The sequence below is a fragment of the Lissotriton vulgaris genome, unplaced genomic scaffold (assembly GCF_964263255.1).
Source record: "Lissotriton vulgaris unplaced genomic scaffold, aLisVul1.2 SCAFFOLD_293, whole genome shotgun sequence".
Lineage (NCBI taxonomy): Eukaryota > Metazoa > Chordata > Amphibia > Caudata > Salamandridae > Lissotriton > Lissotriton vulgaris.
Window position 1 is genome coordinate 37113 of NW_028254211.1, and position 12710 is coordinate 49822.

The 12710-nt window shown below is 45.3% G+C and overlaps 1 protein-coding gene across 1 annotated transcript in view; it reads left to right on the plus strand.

Moving 5' to 3' along the window:
- Positions 1 to 12710, plus strand: part of LOC147659637 (guanylate cyclase soluble subunit beta-2-like) — a gene marked incomplete at its 5' end in the record, with an annotated part of 94711 nt that overhangs the window by 25095 nt on the left and 56906 nt on the right. Inside the window, 2 exons of the mRNA XM_086951583.1 lie at positions 3651 to 3799; positions 5973 to 6119. Of these exons, the coding sequence (XP_086807709.1) occupies positions 3651 to 3799; positions 5973 to 6119 (296 nt within the window). The remainder of the gene's footprint in view (positions 1 to 3650; positions 3800 to 5972; positions 6120 to 12710) is intronic.

A 12710-nucleotide genomic window follows, 5' to 3' on the forward strand; every position in this document is an offset into this window, starting at 1 on the left:
CCCATTTTGCTGCCTTTAGTACTCCAGTTACTAGGGAGAGAATACATTTATCGGGTATAGATTGTTTGTTTCAGTGTCACTGGATGAACAACATCATATTGTCTCTGCCATCGTGGATGGTCTATTATATATTTCTCAAAGATTGGGTCCCCATGTGCCCTGCCCCACCTCCCTCTTCCCCCTTAGCTTTCCCTTAGGACCATGAAAAATGTAGGAAAAGGATATATTGCTCGGCAGAGATTGCCTAGTCCAGCGCCTCTGGGTAGGCAACATATACATGTCTCTGGTATCTTGGCTGATCTGTTGTTGCGGTTCCTTCATGTATGGTTGTCTGATTTGAGGTAGTTGCGCTGTAGGTTCTTGGTCTGAGGTAGATGATGCTGTTGGTTATCTGAGGTGGATATGGTTATATCTCGCGTAACTCGTAGTTTTGTTTCTTCCTTGCTGTTACTCTACCCTTAGTTCTGGTGATACTCTTATTTTGCTTGTTCCCACTTGCGAGGTTTACATCTCTTGTTGTGTAGACCCTTTTAGATATCTGGTCAGTTCTTCTGGCTCTTCAAAGATGAATGTCCTTCCTCTGTCAGTGATTTTGAATTTTGCTGGACCGGCAAAAGAGAATGTTATGTTCTCTTTCCTCAGCTTGTCTCTCAGGGCCAGGTAGCCTTTTCTGGTGTCTACTGTAGTCTTGGAATAGTCCTGTGTAAGGATTATTTTGTGTCCATTCCATAACAGGTTTTGTGTTTTTCTTGCAGCTCCAAAAATAGCATTTGTGTGTTGTGAGCGCAGCGGCTTGCAGATTATTGGGCTCAGGCCTTCCCGGTTCATCGATCTGACCGCTGGTACTCTGTATACTATGTCCATCTCCAGTGGTTGGGTAAATTTGATGCCCGTTATTTTGGGGATCAGCTCCTCAATTAGGGCCATGCATGATCCTGATTTGTCCTCCTCCCCCTCTGGGACACCTAGGATTCTTATGTTGCCTTTCCTGTTTTTATCTTCCAGCTCTGCCGTCTGCCTTAGTAGCACTGACGTCGTTTTGGATAGAGCTTTAAGGGTCGTATTTGTTCGTTGGTCCCTGTCTTCAATGTCGCTAACTCGCTGCTCCACTACTGACAGCCTGTTGTTTGCAGCATGGATGTCTGCTCTGACTGCCGCCAGTTCCAGCTAGAATGCGTCTGTGGTTTGTTTTGTTGATTTGGCTAGGTCATGGACCTCAGCCAGTTTCCTTAGGATCATGTCTAGAGTGGCGTTGATATCTTGCTTTTGTTTGATAGGGGAGTCAGTTTGCAATTCCCCTTTCTTCTTCTTTTCTTGCTGCTGGAATTTCCCCTCGGTGCCTGCCATGGTTATCAGGCCTCTTCTGGTTTGTTGGAGCCTGTATGTCTTGTCCTCTTTTTGTGTTGACTCTAGTTGTCTCTGCAGCGGCAAGAGGATGATGGTGCTCCGTTTATGTGTGGTGTTTCCCTGGTATGTGAATTTTGTCTCTTGTGTCTTCTCCTGCTCCTGGTTCCTACGCGAGGATCTTGTAGTAGCCACCTCCCTTTGTCTCTCTGTTCTGGGGTGTTCAATTTCTTGCCTTTGAGGTTTTCCTCTTCTTGGCCTCAGGTGTGATCATGCTGTGTATGTATCCTGTGGCACCCCCTAATCTCCGACCTGTCGTTGGTTGACGTCTTCTCTCTTTGGATTTGTTTATTATCTAGTTGCAGACTCTTGGTAGTCTCGGTGGAATGGTGAATGATGCCAGTGCTGTCTAACTCTCATTTTCTTTGTTACCAGCTGGTTCCTAGCAGGACCCTGCCTGTTAAAGACCCGCTCTTTAGTGTCTGTTTCTTGCTTGACGTCGTCGTGCTGATATGTTTGCTCCTTTTTCTTGCCTTATATTTCTGCACAGGCGCCTCCGTGGTTGCAGGCTTTTCTGGCTCTTCTTGATGTGCCTCATTTTTTTCTTTTTTCTAGCAATATCTGCCACTGGTTCAGTTGCACATAACTATTCTTCCTCTGTGCCGGTATTTCGGGGGTCTAGCTTCCCAGCGCTGTGACCTTCTTTGCGTACCAGTGTCAGCGCAAAAGGGGTCCCTCTCTCTTAGTGCCGCGTCTAGCCCTGTCACTAAGACCACCTTCTGGTTTTTTTTGTGATTGTTTTGGGCTTCTAGGCACCTTCTGAAGCGTCTTGGGTTATTTTCGGGTGCTTATCTCTGCGAGTCCTTACGTTGATCCCGTTTCCGCACCAATGGCCGCACAAAACAGCACTTTCAGTTTTGTATTGTCGCGTCGGGCCCCAGGTGCTAAGCCCACTTTCTGTTTTCCCAGTTTTTGTTGGTCTCAGAGCAATCGGCGGCCACGCACTCTCCTGCGACTCCCTTTGTATCGCCTTTGTTACTACAGCTGTTGATGGGACTCCATCTGTTTCCGATGCCTTTACTCTTTCCGCTCCTACCGCTCCTTCGGCAAGATGGCTGCCCCCTCATATAGTTGCGGTTTCGTTTCTTTTTTATACAGGTCTATGCAGCTGCCGCTTTTCTCTAGTTTTCTTGGGAAGCATGCAGGAGACAGTGAAAGCCGCCGTGCTTGTTACCTTGTCCCAGGCTGTTGCTTTCATTTTCCCAGGGTTCCCCTGAGGTTGTGCTCGCCCTTCTCGTATGGCTGATCACTTTCGGAGACTCTTTCAGATGTGCGCCATCTTGGTATCCCACCTCTTTCTTGTTTCTTCTACTTCTTCCGGGGATTACTCTCATTCATGACCCCTTCAGTATTCCGATGTCAGCCTCTCCACCACCGCCTCTTTCCGACGTCCTCTGCAGTAGTTCTTTCCCACTTTAGTTCGGTACTAGCAGCATAATTCTTGGTTCGCTCCCAGGGTACGGCGGATCGCTGATCTTAGGTGACTTTCACCATTGCCGTCCAAGTCCGCCCCCATGCCCCTGCAGACAAGCTAATCGGAAAATATTCTTAGCTTTGTCATAGTTGCTGAATGCTCCTTGGAAGGGGCTGTCCATTTTCACGTCGCCACCCAGCTGCCGAGTATTTGGGGAGGAGCCACACCACTGCATAGGTAGAGGAGTAGTGGTGGGCGCTGCTGTCAGTGCGCATGACTCATTGGCCGGCCGTCGTAGGGTGGCCAAACAGTCATGCGCACTGACAATTCTCCAACCCAGCTGTGTTGCTGGGTAGAGAGACCAGCAGGCAAAGGCTCCCAGGTCCAGATGGAGCGCAAAACAAGCACGCTTTTACCAATCCCTACACGGTATGAGAGCAGCATCTGGATTGGGCGTAGTGGAGTTTGGGAGCTTCAGCCTGTTCCCAGAGGAGCAGAAGAGCCGCGAGCCGATTGCCGGCAGGTGCATTTTTTTTCTTGCTTATTTTGTTTCAGCACCCCACCCCACGCACTGCCTTACCACATTTCCCTCACAGCAGCCGCTACTGCTTTTCTATGACATAAAGAATTATAAAGAAACTTTCCTTTACAGGTGTATTATATTACATTAAAGGGTTAATAAGTTCATTTTCGGTTTAGGCATTCATACAGAAAGTTATGACATTAAAATTGCTTTCAAATAAATATATACATTTTACGTTGCTTTAACACTGTTATTCTTTGCAGTGTAAGATCTGTTTATCTAAGTACACATTGTGGATTTCCTTTGCAGGGGAGTTCAGGCGGTGCACTATTTTATTCAGCGATGTTGTAACATTTACCAATATCTGTGCAGCCTGCGAGCCAATCCAAATTGTGAACATGCTGAATTCTATGTATTCAAAGTTTGATCGTCTCACCAGTGTTCACGATGTGTATAAGGTAAGTACTGCCCGCTCTGAACTTTGGAGCACATGAGCGAGCAGGTAATTGGACTTGTATTGAGTGGGGTATCGAGTAATGGTCAGTAGTCTTTGCCTGTATACTGTATAAGAGCACACAAGAGCTCGCGCTTCTAAAATAAATGGAGATCAATTTTCAGTGATCCCTAAATTGGTATGAACTATTACCATACTAACAGAAAGTGAAAGCTTGTTCCAAAGTGCGGAAGCTACAAAAGTGAGAATCAGCGACCTCTTTGTATTCAAAGTTCAGTACGCACTTTGGGACCGTACAAATGGTGTGAATGTATTACATACATCTGTGTATCGTATACCACACCATGACACTCAACACCACAGTATAACAAAACATATCACGTAACATAACATGACATAACATAATACTCTAAGATCAAAGAGTGAGTATCCTCTCATAAATGGATTTATAGCCTCTTGATGTATCGTAGCGTTCTATGATCTGCTCCAAATATGACAGGACTATTTTCCCTAGACCCACATGCATAAAGGGTAGACTCTGAATATGGTCTGCAGTGACCTGGTCTTATTTATTCTTCTTTCTCTTCATGGTTTTAAGGGAAGCTTTGGAGACATCTCTGATTCATAATCATGGGTATAGTCAATCCTTGGACTGAGAACCTATCCGATGATAATGCAACGAATTTTGGCTGAGATATCAAAATTAGAAGAAAAAAAAAATCTGGAACATATGTCATCTCACTTGAATATTCAGCAAGTTTGTGTACATGTAGGCTAAATTTACTTCTTCTAGAAAGTCTGGATACTGAAGAAAATAACGTTAGTTATTTCAGCATTGAGATACAGTCAACTCTGGGGCACATTTGAAAACGAAATTTGATTGACATAATACGGCTTTATAGCCTTTTACAGAGAGCTATAATGCTTCTTAAAGGCCTTGAGCCTAAATTGTCAGCCTGGGCTGCAGGAAAGGGCTTGTAACGAGGGCGAGATCCTTTAAAAAACAATATTACCCAAGAAGAAGGGCCTATTCAAACTTTACACCTACTGGGGGTCGAATGTTCTAAATTTAAAAGGGAGAAAAAGAAAGATAAACATTGCAATGCTGAAGCAGAAGTCTTATACCAGTCATTATCCACCCAGAGTCACTTCATGGTCATCAGTGGAGCTCCCAGCATTCCAATGTTCTAAATATTATTATGCCCAGTGTCTACAAAGTCATTCTAAGTACTGTTGATTCACATCAAGGGGTTCATTCACAAAGCATGTTTGTTCAAGTAAGTCATGAATTTGTCCATAAAAATTGATATCTGTGCTTGGAAGTAGGAGAATGCTAATTCACAAACATAGGATATGCTCATTGTTCTATATGGAGATTAAATCTATGACGGCAGAAAATCCACCACATATGTGGATTCCACAAAGAAGCAATTGGGTGGGGAAAATGATGTTCCCTTGAGAGTGTTAGGGAGTTGGTATGGCTAACTTGATGAACACTTAACTATGTGGATATTCAGAAATGCTTGCAATGCAGTTTGCACAATAGTTCCAGACAAGCGTTCCAAACTCCCCCATATTTCAAGTCTTAAGGGAAAATGTTTCCCTCATATGAGTAATGTTTTCTATGTGAAAAAACAGGATAACATAAATGTTTAAATGTATGCTTACCTTAATCTAAATCTGGGTGGCAGCGTCTTGTCACTGACAAGGTTTAATTTTGCTGGAGAAGTGAATGTGCAGTCTAGGCTTTCTTTTCACATCGTTGTTTCTTGAGGGGGAAAGAGCAATTACGTGCTTGCTCAAGTGCATAAAGCTCTCTGTGGTATCGACTCAACCAAATCGGCTCGCATTCTATATTCCAAAAGCAGCAAAAAAGCACACTCACTTGTTTGCCTCATTGTTTCGAACGAGTGGAGTTTCTATAATATCTTGCCTACAAAAAGTTCAGTTTGGAGCGAATACCATCCACTTCATTTTGAATATCACAAGCAGAAAAAAGAGTGACTTTGGATTTCCCATGATTGTTTGTACCAGTGCAAAATATCTGTGATAAAGTCTCTTGTTTTTAGAATTTAAAGTAAGATTTAGTTGGTCTTTGTAAACTTTGTAACAGTTATGTTTGTTGTGAACATGCGAGAAAGGAGTCTAAACTCAACTGTCCTCTCCCACCCTGGCAGGTGGAGACGATCGGTGATGCGTACATGGTGGTAGGAGGTGTGCCAATTCCCGTTGCAAGCCATGCTGAGCGAGTAGCCAACTTTGCCTTGGGAATGAGGATTGCTGCAAGGGAGGTGACGAACCCAGTAACTGGGGAACCAATCCAGGTCAGCAAGTCAAGCTTGGACATGTACCACTAAAATATCACTAAAAGGTGCATTTATGCATAGAAAATAAGCTCTGAATTTTAACAAATGCAAAGGGGAGGTGGGGGCGTATGAATTAGGGGTCATATCCTAAGGATATTCAAGTGTTTAAAATCCATAACCTGAGCGGATATTCATATATCAGTGAAATTATATTAGTGGCTGGAATTATATATCCCATTTAGTGCAGTAGAAATGGGAAATGAGAAAAAGGACCAGCCCTGATATCAGATTCACTCTTCAACCTTGGCCTCTGTGGATGTCAAATCATGGCAGTGACAAGGTCATTTGAGATCAGATGATTCTGACTCCTGTGCAATTGAGGTTGAGAGAACATCTGCAGTTTCTTCATTGTTGCGCATGACCATCATTCTTTGCTCTCTACATCTAACATGTCCTTTTTTAGGTCTCGGCATCGAGACCTATTGTCGCCGAGTTGCTCCTCAAGGGAGATAGAGCGGTGCACAAGCCGACCAGGGTCTGTGGACGCGCACGCACACACACAGGCACGCACACACACAGGCGCAGACACACAAACACACGCAGACACACACACTCACACACGCACAGACATACACACACACGCACAGACACACACGCGCAGACACACACACACACATGTGCCAAACCCCCCAAGCCCCACTTACCGCATCAGCCGCCACTCCTGACTTCTGCTGCCACCGCGCCTCTGGGCCATCCACTCCGTGGGCGCGGGCTTCTCGCAAAGACGGAAGTCCCGCCCCACGACAGCCGTGAGCGTGCACATCCCGAAACCGGAAGTTCGGGAGCGTGTTTGATTGGCTTTTATTTCCGTGTTTCAGCCACTGCTACTTGTGCTCCGACAGGTACCATCTGATAATTAATAGGCGCGCTCCCCTCGGAAGTGCGTGCGTGGTAGGCGGGCTCTTTCTGCACGTGCCATGGGCAGGGGACAAGTCAGGGCCTGCAGTTTACACAGGGCAAGATTTATCTAACGGAATCTGCAAACTCTTGGAGCAAGAGATTCATCTGAGAATTAATGAGCGCGCTCGCTTCTTGTTTAAAGCCTAACTCTCGGAGGGCGCAGAGAGTCCGCGGGCGGGATTTAAACCCCTGCAGCCGAAGGCGGCCCTTGCTTCCAGAAGCCGTGAACCCCGGCCATGCCACACTGCGTGTTGAAACCTCTGGCTTGCCCAACCCCTGCGGTGTGCCCTGCAGCGGGCCCGCTCCAGCACTATTTCCCATTTTAGAAGCCTTCGTCTCCGGGCGCCTCAGATCTTACGAGACTTTAGACGTGTGTCGGCGTGGGATGGAGGCAGCGGCCGCGGGCTGAGAGGTTGACCTCGGCGGGCTGAGGGGGTGACCTTGGCGGGTGCGGACTGCTCCGAAGGCCACGGCCGACTTCACCCCGGGTGCCTGGGCGTGTGAGAGCAGAGCGGGCCGATGGGAGGCTGTAAGTATGGCTGGCGCCTCGCAGCACTGTGTGTCCGTCACTAGGCGCTGCTGACATGCTTGTGCTCACAGAGGACTTGTGTGCTCGGTGGTGCTGTGTGCTACTGCATCGAAAGGTTTGGTTTGTTTGTTTTTCAATAGGAACTCATCTTATAAATGTAGTACGTTCTTTTTCTGTAATGTAAATGCCGATATTTGTTTCTCGTTGGCTTTACAAACAACAAATCATTGTGCCAAAAACGAGGAAGTGTGGGAACAGGAGGGGAGGTCAGTAAAATGCAAACGTCGTCTTGAAATATGTTTGGTAAAGCCTGGTGTGTGCTGTGGTGATTCTACACATGTTTCCCTGGAGTGATGGGGCCACCAGAAGCAGAGGGCGTGGTTTAAGTCATGTCGTGGTAATATTATCCATTGATTTGAAGCATTAGAAAACAAGCATTGGAAATGCAATAGGTCTCGGATTTATTTGAGTTTGAGCTAATGGCATTGTAAATGGCAATGTCTTTTAGCCATGTGGTATGGAGTGTATGCATGTGGTGCGTAGTGGAATTATGTGGGTTGGATTGGAATTGTAGCAATAGTGGCATGCTGCGCTTTAGATGAATATGTTTAAAAGTAAAGTGCACCATACTGCGATTGCTACAATAGTTAATTGTGGATGCGTTCACAATTGATGTGTGCACTGATCGCTGGTGGTGTGTGTGCCTGGTGGAAGCGTGCACTGCCGGCTGGAGGTGTGTGTGCCTGGTGGAAGCGTGCACTGACGGCTGGTGGTGTGTGTACCCTGTAAAAGCGTGCACTGATGGCTGGTGGTGTGTGTGCCTGGTGAAAGCATGCACTGACGGCTGGTGGTGTGTGTGTGCCTGGTGAAAGCGTGCATTGACGTCTGGTGGTGTGTGCCTGGTGGAAGCCTGCACAGACGACTTATGGTGTCTGTGTCTGGTGAAAGTTTGCACTGACGGTGTGGTTGTGTGTGTGTGTGTGCTTGCATGTGTGGTTGTGTGTGGTGGTGAGTGTGTGGTGGTGAGTGTGTGTACTGGTGGTGAGGACTGCATAATTTCAGTGGAGTTGTGTGTGGTGGTGAGTGTGTGGTGGTGAGTGTGTGTACTGGTGGTGAGGACTGCATAATTTCAGTGGAGTTGTGTGTGTGTGTGTGTGTGTGTGTGTGTGTGTGTGTGTGTGTGTGTGTGTGTGTGTGTGTGTGTGTGTGTGTGTGTGTGTGTGTGTGTGTGTGTGAAAAGTCCTGACCCTCCAAATCCGAGAAGGGATTACTCACAGGCACAGCCCACAACAGAATTCTCTTCAAAAAGCTACGCAAGCTGGTTTTAAAGTTCAATCGTGCAGTTTATTCATCACCCAAATTGAACAGACAAGTGTCCGCCTCAGACGCTTTTCGATCGCCTCCGTGATCACCTATATATATAATATATATACACACAGCAGTGTGTGTGAGAGAGACAGCAGTGTGTGTGTTCTAGGGAGAGCATGGTGTGTGAGAGAGACAGCAGTGTGAGAGACCTTTTATTTATGTTTTGGTTTTTGAAACATAAATAAAACGCATTGATATTTGCAATGTCAATAGCTCAAACTCGCGTAAATACGAGACCTATTGCATTGCAAATGCAATAGGTCTCGCATTTGCGAGAGATTAAGCTATTGGCATTGTAAATGACAATGCCATTTATTTATATGTTTTCCAAACCAACACATAAATAAAAAGTTTGTAATTTACAATGCCAATAGCTCTAACTTTTGCGAAGGCGAGACCGTTGCATTGTAAATGCTTGTTCTCTCTAGCTTCCCAGCAGCTTCTACCTCACCTGACACAATCATTGTTCCTGCCCTGCAAACTGTAACACCTGCTCTTTGGCCTCCAATTTCAGAGATAGTACAGTCTGTGCCTGATCAGCACAATACAGTAGACATTGAGATATCAGATTCCACAACTGATTCCACTATTTATATGTGAACATTCTGCACAGCCCCTTCCCTTCGATCACAAATATAAAAAATATGAGAAAATAAGGAAAACAGTTACATACAGATTCATAATCATTAAATGCAGAGCCATACACACATATTTATATTGTCCACCACTTGCCAGTAGCCCCTTATTGGATGTGGGATTCCAGGGTACCAGAATATCAGCTTCTCGCAAATATCCACACATCAAATAACAGCCGTCTTTGCCCTTATCCTTACTCACACCTGCACATGTTTTGCCACTGTCCTCTGTCCATACAGCAACTTTTACATCTGCTATGCTTTTTTTAATTTTTTCCTCTCATCTCCACAAAAGACCAATTTACAACCCCTGCCTGACTCATATACATAGTGACATTTTGGTGGTATTTCATAAGGTCCTATTTCGTAAGGTCACCGGTCATCGGTTTTCATAAAAAAAGAGAAATGACTCCTTAGCCAGGCATCAAAGATGCCACCTTTGATACTTTTAACCTTCCTATCATGATCCCAAATGAATAATAACTAAGGGTGTGTGTGATTTAGACAATGCAGGATGGGCTTTACTCTGTTAGGTGAAAATACTCCATCCCCTGATGGAGTACCTGTCCTCTAAATCTAAAGGTGTCTGCTGGTCTCTTACATTGGTAGAAACTGCCGTCATGTCACTGTCTATGTGCTACAGGTTTGACGGACTGCTCTGTCAAGATCATGATACCATTAGTCAATTTTTTTTATTTTCAAAAACAATATCCCAAACCAGGATTTTGTTTTTGAAAATAAGAAAACAAATGTCCGTCTACCCACACTCCGAGAGTTGTCTCCTATGGAGAGGGGGTCGTTTTGCAGTTTTAACTGCCTCTTGCCACCAGGCATTAGCTGGCGGGGATGGACAGTGAAAACTGTCAATTTGAACAGCCATACTAAATCAGGGGTGTGGTCAAATAGCCAAACCTTCAGCAGCCCGTACTCCGTCGGACCTTCGTAGGTGTATGTCAGTGGTGGAGTCAGAGTAGTTGCCTTTACTGACATGCTGACGTTCCGCCCAACTCTTAATGAGGCGAGCAGAGCTTCATTTGGGCGAAGAGGTTACTCCGTCGCTATTGCAAAAGAGAACCCTATCCACAAAACTGTACATCAGGGCCTTCGGCATCTCACTAGTTGCCACACAGTATGCTTTTCATTGGTAGATGTACAATTATTTTGGTTACTTGATTAGACAAGTCCATTTCTACCTGGATGATATGGTGATGTCAACTGATGTTCAATTTCTAACTTTTTCGAATATTCCTTCATTTTGATTTCACTCAAGAAAGCCCTTTCAATGAAACTCAAACCCGTTTCAGGGTCTGCTATTTCAACAGCCTTGTTGTTACCTTCCTCTGACTGAATATTTTTTTCTATTTCGACAGCTATATTTTCACAAGGCATCTTAAAATATGAAAAAGGGCACCAAGTTGTGCATAATGTTTAGTGTAGTTTGTCCACATATTCACACTATCGGGCCTATTAGGATGGCGGACGGACCTGCGTCCGTCCGCCACCCCAGAGTAAGAGGGATGGTCAGCAGGGGCAGCGGCGGTCCCTCCATGCAGATTAGGATGTGACCGCCACCCTGGCGGTCACATCCTGTATATTTAACATTGCGGCGGGTGCTGCTTAAAGCAGCACACGCCGCAATGTTAAAAAACCATTTTTTCCTTTGCGTGCACGAAGCTGCAGGCACCGCGTGGTGCCTGCCGCTTCGTGCACGCAAAGGCAGGGGGGTACCATAGGTACCCCCCATGTGCACCCCCCACCCCCCCTTCACCCCTGGGGGCCTACAACGGGCCCCCAAAGAAAAGTCCGTATGCCTTTCCACGGCGGAAATGCCGCTGTGGAAAGGCATAGGACCGCCGCCATCCTAATATGGCTGGCGGTGTGTGATAGACACCGCCAGCCATGTTAGAGCTTTTCTGCCGCGGTCGGAAGGCGACAGCAGCGGAAAAGCGGCAGAAGGAAAAAAGATCCCCCAGCCATCCTAATCTGGCAGGGGGTCTTTTTTCTGTCCGCAGCGGTTAATCCGCATCCTCCGGGCCGGCGCTGGCTTCCGCCGGCCCGGAGGATGCAGATTAACCGCAATTATAATGAGCCCCTTAGTTTGCACATTTCCTAACCACTTTCTTAATTTCCTGGTTTGTACCTGGCTATTAGTATGTGTCTCTGGCCATTGTTTTGGGCGCACTAACCCAATATGGCCTTAATCTGTAAGGCACATTTGTTTTCATGATCTTAGATTGGTATTTTAGGAGTGGAATATTTTTTCCCCTTCTCATTACAACCACTATTACATATATTTTCATCTTGATTTTAAAAGGGCCTTTTTTCTACCTCTCAATAATATTTCTAGCCTCTCATCATGTTCCTTTATTAGTTTGGAAGGATCGGAATAACCTTCACATAGTGTAAAACTCAGACAGTGAGGGACTAGTAGTATTAGTGATCGATGTGGTAACACTGGCAAGTGGACATATATTAGAGTAATTCCTGAAGGTTAGCAGCAGGAAAATTCGGCAACAAAGGAGCCATGAATAGAATAAGTGTCAAAGAGGATGCCATATCTAGAGTACACAATATGGGAAATATCTTAACCCTGAAGGATGAAGTTGGGGCAGAATTAGAAAAACTAAAGGAGCAGGCATTATTGAACCCTTAAATGTATCTTCATGGGTGGCTGTTTCTTTTTGGTTGCACAGCGGGACAATGGAAAGGCTAGTATGTGAACACCTGAGGCATAATGAAAGTGCCAATCTCATACTACAATATTCCACTGAAGTCCTTTAACAGTTCATGCATTGGTCTTTGGAAGACTGCAGTGGCAGATACCAATCCAAAGGGCATCTATCGCAATTGAATACAACCTACTATTGTTATGATTGCGGTGAGTTCCTAGGGTATGTTACCATTAATTCACAGGTGTTACATAGGGTGTCATTACATCACGGTCAGTACTTTGAGAGTCTTTACTTTGCTGGTAAGTTTTCAGTCTTTTACTTTGCAGGTAAGTTGCTTATTATTGTAACAACATATGTGTAAATATGGCTATCCATCTATATGATTATATGCAGGTTCATATACATAAATATGTATTGTTACCGTAAACAATAAAAGCAAAAATAG